The sequence below is a fragment of the Pyrus communis genome, chromosome 10 (assembly GCF_041283825.1).
Source record: "Pyrus communis isolate YQ-2024b chromosome 10, ASM4128382v1, whole genome shotgun sequence".
Lineage (NCBI taxonomy): Eukaryota > Viridiplantae > Streptophyta > Magnoliopsida > Rosales > Rosaceae > Pyrus > Pyrus communis.
The window spans coordinates 22,059,877-22,077,289 of NC_142574.1; the positions used below are offsets into that span (position 1 = coordinate 22,059,877).

Sequence of the window (17,413 nt, forward strand, 5' to 3'; positions counted from 1 at the left end):
TGTTGGTTTTTTTATTAGTATTTTTTTAATAACTTTTCTTTATTATTTTAATATTTAAAAAATATTAAATGTTTTTTTTTAGTTTTTAATAATTTTTTAATAAAAAATGGGTCCCGGATCAAGACACATCAATATTTAACTGAGATATAAACGGCCAAGCTAATAGAAGGTATAACATTGACACAAATTCGTAAGACGAGGTAACGACATTATCAATTTTAAAAGATGAGGTATGAAAGTGTCGTGATACCAATAGTTGAAGTAGTTTTTTGTACTTTACCCAAAAAATTAAAAAAAAAGACGCAGTCACTCACTCCCGACTTTATTTTTCTTTTCTTTTCTTTTTTTTTTTCAGCTAAAACAGTGAAGAACTTACACACTATAATTGTATGTGAAGAGAGAGATAGACATTGTTAAAACATGGATTCGAAAGTTTTTCTCCTACAAACGCTACCAAAATGTAAGAGGATGGCTTGGTTTCATCCTAAAACGTCATCGATTAAAAATACACAATTTGAAGACTAAGGGGTAGATTTGTGTGAAATATTACTTAAGGTCAAATAAGATGGCATATTATAATTAGTAATCTCCACCTAACCTCCTTTACAGATTGGTTGGAGCCGATGCAAGTTAGAACTGCATCCAACCAGCTAGAAGAAGATAAACACAGGCAAAAAGAATATGGAGGAAGTGAAGGTACTAGGGTTCTTGACAAGTCCAACTGCTTACAGGGTTATATGGGCTCTGAATCTCAAGGAAATCAAATATGAATATCTAGAAGACGACATTTTTAACAAGAGCGATTTGCTTCTTCGCTTAACCCAGTGCATAACAAGGTTCCGGTGTTTGTCCAAGGAGGAGAAACTATTGCAGAGTCCATTGTTATTCTCTAGTACATTGAAGGGGCATGGCCGCAGAACCCACTGCTGCCAAATGACCCTCATGCAAGGGCCGTGGCTCGGTTTTGGACAAAGTTTGGAGATGACAAGGTAATCCTACCTCCCTAACTCTAACCTCGTTGGACATAACTTGGATGAACTAATAACAAGCGGTTTTCTTGCCTAGAGATTCTCAGACTGATATAATATGATGGCTTCACTGACTAGTTTTCTTTTGAGTAATTCAGAAGGAAAACTTTTTGGATTTCTTCAAGGGCGCTGGAGAAGAGCAAGCAAGAGCAGCTAAAGATGCCCAATAACATCTGAGAATCTTAGAAGAGCATGGCCTTGGTGGAAGAAGTTTTTATTTTTTATTTTTTTTAACAGAAATGAGATAGGAATGACGGACTTATCTTTTGGATGGATAGCATTCTGGCTTGAGGCCAAGGAAGAAGCAGCTGGTGTTCAAGTGCTGGAAGTCGATAGCGTCCCACGCTTGGAGGCATAGATTAAAAATTTCAAGGAAGTTCCTGTGATAACAGAAAATCATCCTGATCCAAGTCATCTGTTAGCCTATTTTAAACGCCTAAGTGAGATGTATACGAAGCCAGCAACTTGTTGATATCCAAGTCTTAAAATTTTGAAGCACAGCATGTGAACCAAACACGAATAAAGGTTAAAAAATAAGGAGTTGTATTGGATATAAAAATAAAAAAAATGCAAAAAGCAGTAGCTTCTCAGTTCCAAACGTCAATAGTTTCAACCACATCTGTGTACCTTTGAAACTCTGCATAAGCTTCATAAACCCTTCATTAACTGTCAAATTATAAAGGTTTTATGAAAATGAATTAACACTCACAATATATTTTTCTCTGATCAGTGAAATTTGTAGAGGTAGAAATCGTGCGTCTGTTCTTTCAAATAATCAGAGATTGCAAGGAGATCGGGCTCTGTGAGTGAATGCATGCTGGGTTGTGGGGCTTAGCTTTGTGTATTTTTAGCACTCGCTTCTGAGAGCAAAGTTTCAAGTTCACCTTTTCGGTATAACTTCACAGTATCTGCGTATCAGAAGTATGAGCAACATTAGACATTAATATATTTTCACCTTGTTCAACTTCGCTCTCTTTTAAGGTTTTCACTTTGTCACGGGACATTTTATAACTAGCCAGCACGGCCAACACGAAGATAAACAGCTGTTGACTCAAAAAGTGGAGTTCTTTACGTATTTGCCTGTGTTTTTTACTTTCTTATCACATTGGTCTTCTATGTTTTTAAGAGTCTATGATCACGTACTGTCACATGGAATTCAACCCTAAACTTCCCACTTACTTTTAAACTAAAAAAATTACAAATTATTTTGCTAAAGACCAGTGCCATGAAAGACGAAACGTTCATGTAGGAGTATTATACCTGTACAACCCCCAATGTGTTTCCCACCTGCATGAAAAGGAAAAGAAGTGTGAGCTTTTATTATAATTAAACACCCAATAAGATCAATAATAGAAATTGCAATATGACAAACTTATAATGCGTTCGAGCACATTAGTTGGTAATATTTTTCGTCAGATAATGCCTATCACTGAATGAAGCCACTGTTGAGAAATTATGCCGAGGAAGGAATAACTATGAAGGCAAAATCTAACGAACAAAATTTTCTTTTCTAATAGCAGTTTACTAAATTGCCTGAACTTGAAAATGTTAACCATTTTGAGATTTACATTTAGCTTCTGAAGATATAAACTGTTAGTAGTCTGACTTACGCCTTTACACTGTTGACCATCAACAGGAGCACAAATTTTCAAGCATCAACTCTAGGCATCTCCAAACTGTTAAAAGAACCTAAGGAGTTTCATTTCTATTCCGCCAATTGCTCAGTAACAAAAAAGGAATGGAAAAGAGAGTTTGAGGAGGTTTGATTAGTCTTTACTTTTGTTTGTAGCCTTGGAGGATGAGATTAGTGTTTCAAAAGAGAACAACGAAGGGAATATAACCTTGAAATTGAATTTGGAGAAAAGAATGCCAAAAAAGAAGATTGAGTGTTTGAGAAAAGAATGGAAACAGGATTCAGTAATTCACGTTTTGGTTAACATTCAAACTTTAAATAGAAAAAAAAAAACCCCCAAACTACAAACGGATAACATCCACAAGACTATACTTCTAGGTTTGTCGGGGAAGATAAACAATTTGTCACATCAAAGATTATGTTCTTCATCAACAATGGGGGATTCCCACATTTTTTTAATTTACCGTTGCACTTATTAAATGACAAACTAATGAACTACAACGTATAATAAGTATTACGGATAACTTAACTTGTACAAAATTGCAATAAACATCATGTCGAGATATTATATAAAAGAAATATTTGTTTTAAGCTACCCAGAGCAGCAGCCTAGAGTAGCCTAAACAGGGATCCACCCTTGGATCCATCATATGAATATCGATGTGGGTGGGAGATCAGGTTGTCAATTGAGCAGAACATAACATGTTTGAGATGTTTTAGGTTTTACAGAGTTGCTTACCGATAAAAACATTAGGGACAGTATGTTGTCCTGTAAGCCTCTCCAATACCTTTTGCAGCTGTGGTCCTTGGGGACCTGTAGAAGAGAAATAGCTTTCAAATTCAGTGATGGAATCAAACAAGGACTCTTCGACAAAAACCACTACAGGAAAGCAATAAGGTAAGATCAAAGTGGATGTATGTGGAGCAGTAGCGAATGGATTCCCGGGTTTAAGATTGGAGGTCATTTTTTGATTTCAATCACCACCGGGCAGCAAGCTCCACGCTTCTCAGTAAACTTCTAGCCGTACCCTGTCCGCCAACCTGCACTGTTCGGGGTCTGTCATAGCACAATTCTTCTTGGAGGAGGGTTGGTTTGCCCGGGTGACTGATCCTGCCATAATGTACTCCTACCTATAGCACTGGCAACCGAAGTCAAGCATATATACGACAATCTTCATGCATGAATAGCCGGGAGGAAAGAAAGGGCGGTAGATGATAATGATAAGGGGTGTCGCGTCTGGACCCTGCTCCTACCCACCGGGGGGCACTATAGCATGTTGGGAATAAGGGGGGACACACTGGAAGTAACCACTCCCTTGGTTGGGGGCTGTGCCGCCCTGCCTTTCGATCTATACGCAGTTGAGTAGGCCAATCACGAACGCTACGGGTGTGGGAATTTTGTGTTATAAAAGCACACTTATTTTCTTGATTCAAGAAACATTATTTTCGATCATCCTGAAATCCCTAGAAATGTGAGGACATTCCCAGAACCTTTCTGTTTCGAAAGGTGAATAGAGCTTGACAAGTTGCTCTTGAAACTATCCACTATTCATACATTGTATACATAATCAGCTGGCCTACCATCAAATTTTACATTCCAACTATGCTACCACATTGTCAAGCACAGAAAACTGAAGCTCTATTTACAATTTACATTAAATCTACGGACTCAACTGCAAACTCAAGCATTGCCATGTAATGGATAGTAAAAAATTCATACCCAGTTCATCCAATTCAATCACGATCGGCTCCACACCAAGCCTTTTGAATAACGATTTCACCTCAGATGAGTACCTTCAAACACAATTTCCAGAAAAAAAACCCAATTCAAATTTCTCGAAAAGAAACCAAATTTACAGCAAAAACAACACCCAAATTGCAAATTTACGAAATTTAATAGCAAAGGAGATTGTGATAAGATGCACTCACGAACACCAAGTTTTGGAATAGACGACAACAGGGTTCTCATCCACCGTCTTCTTAACGCTATCTTCGAGCCGGGAACCGAAGGAGGAGGAAGCCATGGCCTGAACCGACATGGGTCTCCATCGTCTCGAGCCGCCATGGACGCTGGAAAGGTTGGTGCTCGAGCTACCTCCCGAACTGTAACTGTTGTTGAAAGGAACACAGAAACTGGATGACTTGTTTGCAGACGAAAGAATGCGAGGGGAATTTAGAGAAACGGATGCGAAATTGGTGAGATTATATGAGACTGCCATTGCTGTTGTTGCTGTCTCTCTCTCTCTCTCTGTCTCTGGCTTCCGGCTTTCTTGGAGCTTTTTGCTTGGCTTTTTGGCCTATCTCACTTTGCTTGCTTCCTCCGCCTTCCTTTTGGTTCTTTTACTGGTTTGGGATTTTGACTGTCAGATTCAGGTTCTTTGTGATTCAGCGACGGATGAAAAGTGAAAACAGAAACTGGGTTTTTTTTGCTGCCGTAGGTTTGAGGCTTTTGGCAGTTGGACTGAGGAGAACACAAGCCACAGAAGCAAAAAGCATTAACCTGCAAAAAGCTATGGACTTATGGGGCTTTAGGCTTTTGTACAGGAGCCATCTTAGGGAGCCTGTATTTTTCTTTTGGGCCTAGATCTCCTTCCTCGTTTTCTTTTCGATTTTGATAGGATTTAACTCTTTTTTTCTACCAAAAATAAACACACGGATAATTTTGGAGAATAGTTCGTCTATGGAACAGATGTCCGTTCTTAGAAAAAAGAATGAAAAATCATTGACATTTCTTCAATAATCAAAGGGGCCGTAGCTCAGTGCTAGAGCATTTGACTGCAGATCAAGGAGACATTTTGTTAATATCTTGCCAACAATATATCCAAACATGTTATTCATACATTTTCGACAATATTGATGCATGTTCACTTTTTAATGAAGAAAAGACTTCTTAAATAAATATTCCTTTTATGGGTAAGAATTAAAAATAAAAAATGTAAGATAAGTTTTACATTTTTATATTTTTAACCGTTTGATCTTTGATCAAAAATACAAAAATCAAGATTTAATAGTTAAAACTCAAAGAGTATAAGATATTTCAGAGCACCATAAATTTTTGTTTCAAGCAATAGTTTATAGGTTTTTTTTTTATCCAACCCATTAATATGATCCTTAAAATTGAAAATCAATTAATGTAGTTCCTGAAAATTGATGTCTCAAATCAATGTGATTCTTTTATCACAATTCCATAAAAAACTGTTAGTGCTCATGTGGCACATAACTATGTCCCATAAGTCTAATTAATATTGCCATTTGGATTAGAAATGCTTAAAATAATAAAAAAACAATTTTTTATTTTTGAATAATAAAAAACTTAAAAATAAATAAATAAATAAATAAATAAATACTCATCTTCTCCCACCCGAGGAAGCTGCACCCCTCCACTTTGGCTTCGAATCAGGAAATATATGCCTGATATCCAGAAGCCCCAAAGCCCTTAATATTGCATCCACCACACAATGAAGCAACACATCCCAAAATTCAAAAATTAAATCGAAAATGTAATTAAATACATTAGAAAATGTGAAATTATGGGAAGAAAAAAGCAGATTAATGGAGGAATTACCGTCAGAATGGGCATCCCAACCTCTGTCATGAGGAATGTCGATGCCGCCGATGATCAAAGGGTACCTGGACTCCAGCTTGTGCAGGTCGAACCCGTACCCGACCCGAAAAAGCAAAAGATTGGACGGAGTGGCGGAAGTTGGAGCTTGGTCGACCTCCAAGGCCGTGCTCGCAGAGGTGCAACACAAAATTTTTTACAGAATTGTGACGGAATGATTACATTGTTTTGCAATACTCATTTTCAAGGACTATATTAATCAATTTTCAATTTCAGAAACCATCTTGATGTGATGCGTTAATTTCAAGGAATATTTGTGATAAAAACTCTAGTTTATAATCATTTTAGTTGTACAACTATGATCCGCTTAGCTATGTTAATGTAGACTTTGTCCTTGTTGATTAGACTTTACAAGGATTCTTGCAAGCCACTAAGTACACTCCTCTGTGAGTATAAGATTCATCACGTGACCAGTGACAACCAAATTTTTCTTCTCTACATCCGGATCATAAGATTATGAGTATAGTACTTATTACATGACCGGTGACACCCAAGTCCTTCTCATGCTGTGGTGTGCTGTGGAGGAGTTCGGGGCTCTGTTTTGGGGTCCTGTTGTCACTCTGTTTTCATCCAGCTTTGGGGCAATAGTTCTGTTGATTTCCAAAGGTTGTAGGGGTTGTTCGTTTGGTAAGCAAGTTGATGGCGGAGGTAGGAAGCTGGTTAGGTTTACTTTGGTGTTTTTCCTGTTCAGGCCTCAAAACTATATTTTGGGCTGTTGGGTTACTATGGAGGTCCATCTTTTGGTTTGTGTGTTTCTTGTATTTGGGCCCTCTCTCAGGTAATCTATTGTGTTATAAATAAAGTAAGCCTTTATCCATGTATATCTTAGTAAAGCCAAGAGCCCCATCAATTTTCTGACTCAGTGCTATTTAATTCCAAACCAAAGCATGAGAAATAATGATACAACACATTTATTTATGAATTGTGTCTCTATGTCAGACAAGGCTGGCTGCATGGTCAGAGACTCTTTGCTGGCTGGTTTCAGGTTTAGGGTTGCAACACTCGTCTCTTCACTGCATGTGTAGTCAGTGTGTGTGTGCACGGTCCATACGGGAATGGCACAACCTTAATTATGGAAATTGGTGGTTTATGCCCCACAAACAATGGATGGGCTGCCAACTCAGGGTTGCAACCTGAGCTGAAGGTGTTTTTTGTTGACCTGCATCGTTTAATACATGTTTCGGAGTGTTGGATTTTGATCTCGATAAGTATATATACTTATCAAAAGGAAGTTATTATTTGTCATTTGAGTGAGTATAAGCTAGGATTCTTCATTGGCATTAATAATATCAAGAGTAAGTTGATCAAAAGTAAGAAAGTAGTCAAAATCAAGGTACCGGAAATTTTATTTGGGTTATCTGATTGTTTCTGTAGAATCATACGTTTGGAATTTTTTGGAGGATGATTCATATGCAAGTGTTGAAGAACATAAAATACCATGTTCGAAACTTGAAAAACGAAAATATAATGTACAAGTGGTTCGATAGTTAATAACAGTTAGGATTTTTGTGATTAAACCCTAGACTTGATATTGAAATATTTAAGTTGGAGACAATGTCGTACAATTAAGTGGAAAAACAGGAACATAAGATATCTGAATGACATTTAAGGAGAATAACCATGTGACAACCTCTTACAAATAGAATCTAGATTCCAGCAAACCACTGCACCACTCAATTCAAATTGTACTTAAAAAGTACTCAAACAGTGCATGCAGCTGGAGTTCGTGAAAGCAACATGACATTTGAACGAGAATCTAAAACTTTATTGACTAATTTCAGACTGTGTGGCTTTATGTGCTGCCTGTTCATGATTGATATATTTAGGGTACAATCAGAGACCCTACTGGCCCAAAATGAATTGCTGCATTTCTTTTACTTTAAGGTCCAAAATCCTACGGACGATCCATATAGGTCCACTAACACCAGGCTGCGCAGAAGACACAACATGTGAAGTGAAGGAACAAAGTCTAATTCTTCACTTGTGCAATAATAAGCAGAAGAGAAATTTGATGTGATTGTGGCAGTGAAGAACCGTGGCCATACCCATGTGTTATTTTTAATGTTACTGGCAGAAAATGTCTGTTTATGGAGAAGATGTTGGAAAATAATAGAGAGAAAAGAACAAAAAATAACTGGATCTGTTATCTGCAGCCAGGTTTTTTGAGGAAGGCTCAGTTTGCTCATGTGAGTTGGGGTTGTGGTGGTGAAAGACTTGAAAGAGTATCGTTCATTCTCTCAGTTGAAATCCTTAATTGGGATTTTGAATTCAGCTGCAGCATGGGGTTCTCATGTGGGGTGTTTTCTACAGACTTGGCCTTTTGTATGGTGAAGAATAAAAGCCTAATGGCTGGCTGCCTCATACAGCTTTTGACTAGATGGATAGGGTTTTGTGTGTATGTGACTGTACTTATTATATGTGTGACGAGAAGTCACTGTAGCTATATCTCAAGCCAATCTCGTATGTTTGCCATTGTGGAAAAACTAAAACACATAGCAGTGCATAATTGACTTTAAATATGTACTAAAACGGTAACATTCCCGACAGGTAAGTGTCTCTTGTGCCAACAACACTTTCTTCAAATATTTTTGTTCATCTTTGTTTCTTATAGTCTGCTTTCATGTGCTATTTACAGTGCATCAAAAGCAGAAGCTATTAAAAACCAATAATTTTGATTTGCTTCAATCACATTATTTGGAGATATCTGACAGAAAAAGAAAAGAAAAAAAGGGAATTATGGTTCTGTAATTTACACTAAAACACATAATGTCAGTTTAGATATTATATGTACATCTTCACAAGTTTTTCACTGAGATTTACTTTGGTAGATTTTTGGCAGTAAACCTAGCAATATCGTATCTTTTGTATTTGTGCAGAAAACAGTAGAAATTGATGTTTGGTTTGATTTCTATTTGTGCAGAAACCTATCTATATCCAATAATCTGTCTTCTGTACACTGAATCAATCACATTCAATGAGGTTGATTTTTTCCCTTATAAAGAAACTTGAGCAGTTCATCCAATTCGTTGATGAAAGGAACATGAGCAGTTTTATCAAGTCCTACAAAAGAACCAGCTCATTTGCACCATTGGACCTTCATAACCAAACAGTTTCCTAATCTATTGCCTAACCACCGAGTACTTCTAATTCGTTGATGTACCAGCATTACTAGTTCATTCATGTTATAATACTTGCATATATCAACGGTTATATACCCTAAGTTCATGTGCTACCAATCATGTCGTCTACAATATTATGACACGTAAATTAGTAACATCACGTGGCCGTCTCACCATCATTCTCAAAAACTTATCCATAACACAATCCTCATCACCTGTTCAATAAGCTTTAACTTTCTGCTGATATCATTATATGCATAATGCCCTTTCCCTTTTCCTCCTCCCTGAGCCATTTAGAAAGAAAAAAAAAATTAGAAATGATTACCGGCCAATACTTATATTAGTATTCTGGCAGAAAGGTTTAGTCATTGGCTTCCTTTACATAATCAAACATGTTTAAACAATTAATTCTCACACAACATTTCAACTTATCACTCCAAAAGGCAAAAGTTTTGAACTGCATTCCTTCCTTTTTAGATATTGCTTTACAAAGAAGATTTAACTGTAATTTTCATGGAGGGCTTTGTGGCTTCTATCCATGTGCAAGGGCAACAGAGGCTTAATAAACTTGTATTTTTATTTGATCATTAAGTTGGTCAAACCTCAAAGATAATAGTTGTTAAAGGGAATGGTGATGTGCAGCCAAATTGCAATTTGGCTAATTCTCTAGAGGGAGAGAATAGAGAGAGAAAACAAAGGTGGTGGGTGTGGTGGACTCGAGCTTTCATTCTTCCATTGATGGGTCCTACCCATCTGATGATAGATGCTTGTGGCAAGTTGCCAATCTTAAAAACTTTTGAGTTAGTGGGCTGGCCATTTACTTTAATAGGCTTTACGGAAATACATGGGTTTAAGAGAATGTAGAACTATTTTTAGAGCAATATTGCTTCAGTAGTTGCTCTTGGCTGAGAATTAGGAACCTTTGCACATGAAAAACCATGTATTAATGCAAGATGGAGAGGAAGTGGGAAAAGGGACCTCTTAATTAGTTTAACACTTGAACTTAGCCGCAAACGCTGGCATTAGTCGCAGTCATATTGAGCTTATGTGTTTCCACTATGTACTCGAGTTTGGATTTTTTTTTTTTTTTTTAAATAAATTTGTTTGTATAAGAAAAAACACTTAAACATAGCCGTTGTGTGGTTATGCTCGCATGATCACTAATTTTTCTTAGTTGTATGTAAATAGTATGAGATAAATGGGGACATGAAAATAGGTAGAACTGGAAACCTGTGATTGAACTCGATCATTGGATTAATATGATACAAAAGAACGGTCTTGAACTTCAGAAAAAATAAAAATAAAAATGAAAAAGAAGAAAAAAGAAGCCTCATCATCCTCGGTTTACAAAACTCCCAAACATTTTCGGTACTTGGGTTGGGCCTTTGGAGAGGGCTCTTTGTCTTTGTGTGCTATCTATTTGTTTTCTTTCCTTTGTATGATATACACTAATTTTTTTTTCTTTTTCTTTCATTTTTTAACACCATGAGAGTTAATTAAGTGTCTGGTTAATCTTCTGAATGGATAGGTAAATCTTTTTAGAACTGGGAAATGCATCTTCTATGGCAAGCTGTGGTTCTCTTTTGGACCTGCTTGGTTTCTCCTTTCCACACATTGCCAATATCTCGAGCAATTCTCATGGCATCATTTGATGCACCACTGAGCCCTCTCCTTGTGAACCCTACTGCATAAAGTCCTGCATTTCCCTTCCAACCATGGGGGAATGGCTGCTTTGGGAATCCATTCTTAGAGAAGAAATCACCTTCCTGTTAAACATAGCACAAAACAAGATTAGTCACTAGTCCAAAAACAACAATCAAAGTTACCATGAAAGTTTTTACTCTCGATGTTCGTGTGCAGACATTTTTTTGTCACAACATCCTTAATTGAAGTGTCGCGCCAACAGGTGATGTGACAAATATTGTATACAACCGAGTTTTAAATTTCAAGAAAGATAAAGAAGAGTTTGGAACATTTTTTTACCTGAAGCCAAGAAGGGACATTGCTGCGGTATCCGGTGGCTAGAACAGCAGAGTCGATTTCGAGGGTTTCGCCGTTAACGAGCTCAACTTGACCGGGGGAGAACCTCTTGATTCCGGGAACAACTTTAATTCTTCCGGACTTGATTTTGTCCAATGCACCAATGTCCAAAACAGGGGTTTTTCCTTCAACGTTCTTCATCTCCATTGGTCCCATGGATGGCCTTTTCAGCCCGTATTTCTCAATGCTTCCGAGCACCAACCATGAAAACATCAGGAGCAACTTGTCAGCCAACCAAACTGGCAGCCATTTTAGCAAGAAAACCGCCAATTCGAACGTTGATTTTCCGAAGATTTCTCTAGGCATAACATGAACCTGTAAAAAACCCAGCAAAAATTATTAGACTTCCATCAGAAGAGTAGAACTTAGTAAAGAAAATTAAGGACTCGTTTGATAACCATTTCATTTTTTAGTTTTGAGTACTTTTATCAATGACTTACCGAGCTTCTAACCACCATTGATGGGAAGGCATTGTGGTTGCAGAGGTCAAGAGAGACTTCCATGCCGGAGTTTCCGCACCCAACAACAAGTACTTTCTTTCCCCTGAAATTTTCACCGGACTTGTACTCACACGCGTGCATAAGTTCACCTCCAAACTCCGACAAGCCGTCAATTTCTGGCACGACACACTCGGCATTTTCGCCCGTGGCAACGATGAGCCACCTGCAAATGTACTCAACCTCAGACCGGGTAGACTCGGTTGAGGTAACGGTCTTGACTCTCCAGAAACCGCTTGTCTCATCGTACCTTGCGGATTGAACGCATGAGTTGAACTTTGGGTTGATCTCAAAGTGTTTTGCGTATGACTCAAGGTAGTCGATGAATTGTCGTTTTGTTGGGTACTCAGGGAAGTCTTCTGGGAATGGAAGCTTGGGAAGTTGGCAAAATGCTTTTGGAAGGTGAAGTTTGAGCCTGTCGTAGGTGCGTTTTTGCCAAAGCGATGCTATGCACTCGGCTCTCTCAAGGACAACAAAGGGTACTCCTTGGTCTCTGAGACATGCCGCTGTTGCCAGACCTGATGGTCCGGCTCCAACTATGATTGGACCATTGACCATGATGCAACGGCGAGCGAAGAAATCTTCATGATCAGCTAATCGAAACAAGTTCTCCATGCTTATGATCAAAGAAGTAGTACCTCAAACACTAAAAGTGTTAATTTTTGGTGGGATTTTGAGTAATGGGTTTTAAGTACAACACAATTTGGGATTGTTTGTTGTTGTAGTTGAAAGTAGATCAAAGATCTTGAGAATTTTGAGAAGGTTTGTAAGTCGAGGTTTGCAAATGTAGAGAGCAGAGTGTGTTGAGTTTGGTTTGGAGGGAGAGGAGGGGGTGGGGTGCTTATATAGATGTGAAGTGCATGTGATAGCAGTGTGGGAAGTAAAATGCGCTTTGAGAGTCACTTCCAAATCATAAACATTTGGTTTATTTTTTAGATAATAATGAACACAAATTTTCCCTACCATTATTTTATTAGATCTTGCATAAAAATATTCAAGAGGCTTGGAATATTTTTTGCAATTATTTTATAGGATTATTCTTTTCTTAGCACTACCACAATATGAAGGGACTTTTATATTTTTTGTCGATAATTTTTATTTTGAGAAATGCTAAGTAGACTCTCTCAAAATAAGATTCTTCACAAACTCTTTGTCACCTCACAGTTTAACTTAATTCTCACATCAATATTATAAAGCATTGTGTAAAAAAAATGAAGTGACAGACAATTCATGAAGAATCCTTCTTTTAAGAGAGTCTCCTTAGTATTTTCTTTTAATTTTTTACGGGAGTTGAATGTTGTTTGTGAAATAAGCGAGGTTAGGAAAACACTTCAATCACCCCTTGGAGGCATGCATTTAAAATGAATTAGACCAATAAAATTGACAATTATTATTATTATCACAAAAACATAAATATCACATCTCTATTTCAACTATGCAAAAGTCTTTCAAATGTATGTTAGTAGGAGAAATGCATTCACAATAATAGATGATACCCATAATAATAGAACCATTTTAAATAAAATTCAAATGATATATAACAAAGTAATGCATAAATCAAATAAGTACATAGATAGTGCAAATTAAAATCATCTTTATTAATTCACCAAAATATCATTTTAATTCAAGAAATGGGAAGTTGGGAAAGGGACATGTCATCCTCAACATATTCAATTTGGCCCACAGAGAATTTCGAAAATCCGTTGGAAAAAATATTTTATTTTGAAAATAGAAAAAGTATCGTGTAGTTGGTGCCTACGTGGCGGAGAATGCTGACATGGATGTGTAAGCAGTGTGCTCACGTGTAGGGGAGTAGCCTAGTTGCTGTTGGGGGCTGAAAACGGACCCCAAATGGCCCACAATGTCCATTCCGCCAACCGGTTTCCGTACCACGCTAGCGGGTTCCCTTGCTCCCACATTTGTCCATCTCATTTGTTTGAGATGCGATGATAATATTATTTTAATTACTTGTTTTAATTTTTTGAAGGAAGCAATGATACATTCAGTATTACAGTCATAATCTGTCAAGTACATTTGTTAGGGATGAAATGTCAATTACTTTAAATTTTTTATTGTTTTTTATGAAGTAACCAATGAGACATTCGTGCATTTACCAACTGGTTTATAATTCAAGTATAACATTACTAATACAACGTAATTTACAATGTGTATAGATTACACCATTACATAATATTATAACAATTGCACTAAAAAACTGATTCCGTACTGTTTTCTGACTACGAAAAAAGAAAAGAAACCCTAATTAATCTAGGGTTTCCGTTTGCCTAGTATTAATGTTAATATAACATGAGGTAGGGATATTTGATATAAACGAATATGTTTTGTCTTTGCAAGTGACCGATCGAATATACAATTGGAGAACAAGATGTTTGGATCATACCATATAGCATTTTGCTACCATATTGCATTTTTCTTATTGAGTTTTGAAATTACTAAGTTCAAAACTTGCCGACTCTATTACTCCCACAAATTAGTTTAAAATTTTGAATTTTAACCTACTTTTTAAGGTAGAAAGCACGCACTCTCACCCATCTTATAAAATTAGTTACTTTCTCTAACACCTTTGGGAATTTAAAATTAAATGTAATGCATGCCAAATAAAATGAACCACGATCTTGCAGCCAGCTAGCCTTATTTTACTATGTCATTTGATAAACCCTAGAGGTTTGTTCATTGTACGCGGAAAGCTGAGAGAAGTTGATACTGTGTTCTACTTTCGGTACCAGGGTGAATAGTCCTATTTCGACACGCGTCCCCTGCTAAAGCTAGCTAGAAAGTGAAGTTTTAGAGCTTTTCTTAATTAAGTTGATTATGACGGTGATTAAACCTAGGTTTAACTTTTTAGGGTTTGTATAATAACTTATAAACTTGTGTGAAATGGCGCTAGGACTGCCAAAGTACACCACTTAATTTGTGGCTATGCATGAATAGTTTTGAGTTGGAAAAATCATGGGTCCGCGTCTGTCCCACTCTACTGATCATCTCAACCCCCACTTGGAGCTCTGAGCATACAGAGAGAGAGAGAGAGAGATATACATACATACATACATACATATAATATATACATACATACATATAATATATATATATATATATATATATATATTCATGGGAAGAGGAGAGGGAAGCATGTGCATGAAAGCCTTGAATTCCATGAGAGTCCCTCCTTTTCATGAAAGGTTTTGGGAGGTATAAGCTTGGCACTTATAAGAATTTCTATATTATATTGGCTTTGAAGTGAGTAGTACCATCATCACTATGATCAAAATGAATATCCAAAGTTGCTTTGCAAGCTAGCTAAGCTCTTACCTATTCATTTACTCCCAACCTTGGTAGCTAAGCTCTTACTTCATTTGCCACCAATAGTACTTCGATAGTGTAGGAAAATGGGTTATGAGGTTTTAGTTTTTCTATATTGCACTATGATGTTTTGATATTCAACCCTTAATTGTTTTGACAATTAAATGGTTAATGATGCAATTAACCTAACAAAATATGTAAACTATACAAATGTCAATAGATTAGAATACAATGCAAAAAAAATTAGAATTTCTCGTAACCAGCCTATTTTGACACTAACCTTAAACCTTGATAGTGTGAAGTACTTTGCATGCTGGATAACCTCTTACCTAGTCACTTGCATCCCCAATATTTCATTTGACATCAACACTTTTATTTTTTGTAGAAAAACAAACCTCCAAATACAACATACAAAGGTGATAGATATTGTGATATATACGAGAGAGAAGGAGAATATACTATATATATATATATATATATATGAGTTTGGTGTGATATATGATATATCCCATGCATGATATGATAGGGATATGTGTTTTTGTTGTTATCCCTATGGCTTGTATATTCTACCAGCCTTGCAATACTCCACTGCCAGTCTGCCAGCTTGGTGGCTCATAATCTTATTGGGGACGCTTTCTAGGATGGGGAAGAGTTGTTTTGTAGCTTCCCTATTCTTTTTCTCTTCTTTCATAGCAAGATCGTTAGGGCTAGCTTTCTTCTCTTTCATCGAAATATGCATGCATGCTTTCATTCTCTATGGTCGGCGGTACTTGCTAAGAAGCAAGCGCGTTAGTATTGTGTATTGGGAAGAATATTTATCTTTATGAGTGTAGATTAATTAATTAATTGAATAATCATGGAAAAGTAGTTTAATTTGTTAAATCTATAATGAGTTTCATCAGTCACGCGTGAAGGAAAGTACTTCCAAGAAAAGCGAAATCATTAAGATATCACTGGTTTCCTAGTTGTTGTTTATATATGCTAGCTATGCTAATTGGCAACTTAATTCTCACCAAGCAGAAAGTTAATTCTCTAAATGGTCTTGGGGAATGGGAATGGCGGTGCCAAGTGGAGGGCATGATACTTGGGTTAATCTTAATCTTCATCGTAGGGTAGCTGCTATACGTGCAACAGATTGGTTACCTAGTGGCATGTTGGACTGTTGGAGATCAAGTAAAGAAAAGAAAATTTTTGGGTAGAGAGACCAAATGTTTAAATAAAATTTTGTACATCAAATGATGTGAACGTTGATGATTGAATTATCTCTTAAGTGTTGATTAACGTGCTTATTTTATATTGATAACACATCATTTGGTTTGCAAATTTAGTTTAAAATTTTGGTCTCCTTAACATTATCCAATTTTTGAACCAAATTTGCAAACTAAATTTGTGTAACCAATAGGAAATAAGCACGTTAATCAACACTTAAGTACTAATCCAATTATCAACACTCGCATCATTTGATTTACAAAATTTGGTCTCCCTAGCATTACCCTTAAAAATTTGTTCTCCCTAGCATTATACATGCTAGGTAGACCAACCTTTTAGATCATATTTGTAAATTATGTGATGTATCACCAATAGAAAATAGGCTTAGCACATTAATCAACACTTCAATAATAATTCAATCATTAACAGCCACGTCATATGGTTTATAAAATATAGTTTAAATTGATAGTGTCTCTACCATTACCCGAGATTAAAAATGCTTATGATAGTGTTTAACCAAAAGGATAATGCTAGGGAGACCAAATTTTTAAACCAAATGATGTGTCACCACTCACCAATAGGAAATAAGCATGTTAATCAAATAATGTTAGGGAGACCAAATTTTTAAACCAAATTATACATCGTCAATAGGAAATAAACACGTTAATCAACACTTAAGTAATAATCCAATCATCACGATCCACATCATTTGGTTTACAAAATTTAGTTTGAAAATTTTGTCTCCCTGGCATTACCCTTAACCAAAGGGGACCTTGTACTATGCACACATCATTTTTTTACTTCATACACACCGTCTTAATTTGTAGTCGTCGGATCGATTGAATTAAAGAAGATCAAATGACAAAAATTAACAAAAGATGCGTGAGAAGTAAAAAGAGATGTATGAATAGCACATAGTAAAAAGAGATGTATGAATAGCACAC

The 17,413-nt window shown here is 36.6% G+C and overlaps 2 protein-coding genes and 1 pseudogene across 3 annotated transcripts; 1 reads left to right on the forward strand and 2 right to left on the reverse strand.

Moving 5' to 3' along the window:
- Nucleotides 1-425: 425 nt before the first annotated feature.
- LOC137728374 (putative glutathione S-transferase) lies at nucleotides 426-4,280 on the forward strand (annotated as a pseudogene). Its single transcript, XR_015952751.1, has 2 exons — nucleotides 426-989; nucleotides 1,127-4,280. The product of XR_015952751.1 is annotated as a putative glutathione S-transferase (transcript).
- Nucleotides 1,555-5,098, reverse strand: LOC137728999 (monothiol glutaredoxin-S10). Its single transcript, XM_068467815.2, has 5 exons — nucleotides 4,591-5,098; nucleotides 4,382-4,455; nucleotides 3,401-3,475; nucleotides 2,289-2,315; nucleotides 1,555-1,936 (listed from the first exon to the last, which is right to left on the reverse strand). Exons 1-5 carry the CDS (start codon nucleotides 4,878-4,880, stop codon nucleotides 1,860-1,862), a joined length of 543 nt encoding a protein of 180 aa, XP_068323916.2. The 5' UTR covers nucleotides 4,881-5,098; the 3' UTR covers nucleotides 1,555-1,859.
- A 5,540-nt stretch (nucleotides 5,099-10,638) lies between these two features.
- Nucleotides 10,639-12,737, reverse strand: LOC137730189 (putative indole-3-pyruvate monooxygenase YUCCA8). Its single transcript, XM_068469248.2, has 3 exons — nucleotides 11,883-12,737; nucleotides 11,386-11,757; nucleotides 10,639-11,168 (listed from the first exon to the last, which is right to left on the reverse strand). Exons 1-3 carry the CDS (start codon nucleotides 12,552-12,554, stop codon nucleotides 10,941-10,943), a joined length of 1,272 nt encoding a protein of 423 aa, XP_068325349.2. The 5' UTR covers nucleotides 12,555-12,737; the 3' UTR covers nucleotides 10,639-10,940.
- Between the last annotated feature and the right edge of the window lie 4,676 nt (nucleotides 12,738-17,413).

Bases quoted from the DNA above. Each gene is read 5' to 3' on its own strand.
- LOC137728999 (XM_068467815.2), bottom strand. From the start codon at position 4,880: ATGGCAGTCTCATATAATCTCACCAATTTCGCATCCGTTTCTCTAAAT. The intron at 2,316-3,400 runs GTAAGCAACTCT...CTTTTCATGCAG, and splicing joins TGTCCCTAATGTTTTTATCG to GTGGGAAACACATTGGGGGT. The intron at 1,937-2,288 runs GTATAATACTCC...TCTGATACGCAG, and splicing joins ACACATTGGGGGTTGTACAG to ATACTGTGAAGTTATACCGA.
- LOC137730189 (XM_068469248.2), bottom strand. From the start codon at position 12,554: ATGGAGAACTTGTTTCGATTAGCTGATCATGAAGATTTCTTCGCTCGC. The intron at 11,758-11,882 runs GTAAGTCATTGA...GGTTTTTTACAG, and splicing joins CAATGGTGGTTAGAAGCTCG to GTTCATGTTATGCCTAGAGA. The intron at 11,169-11,385 runs GTAAAAAAATGT...TATGTTTAACAG, and splicing joins ATGTCCCTTCTTGGCTTCAG to GAAGGTGATTTCTTCTCTAA.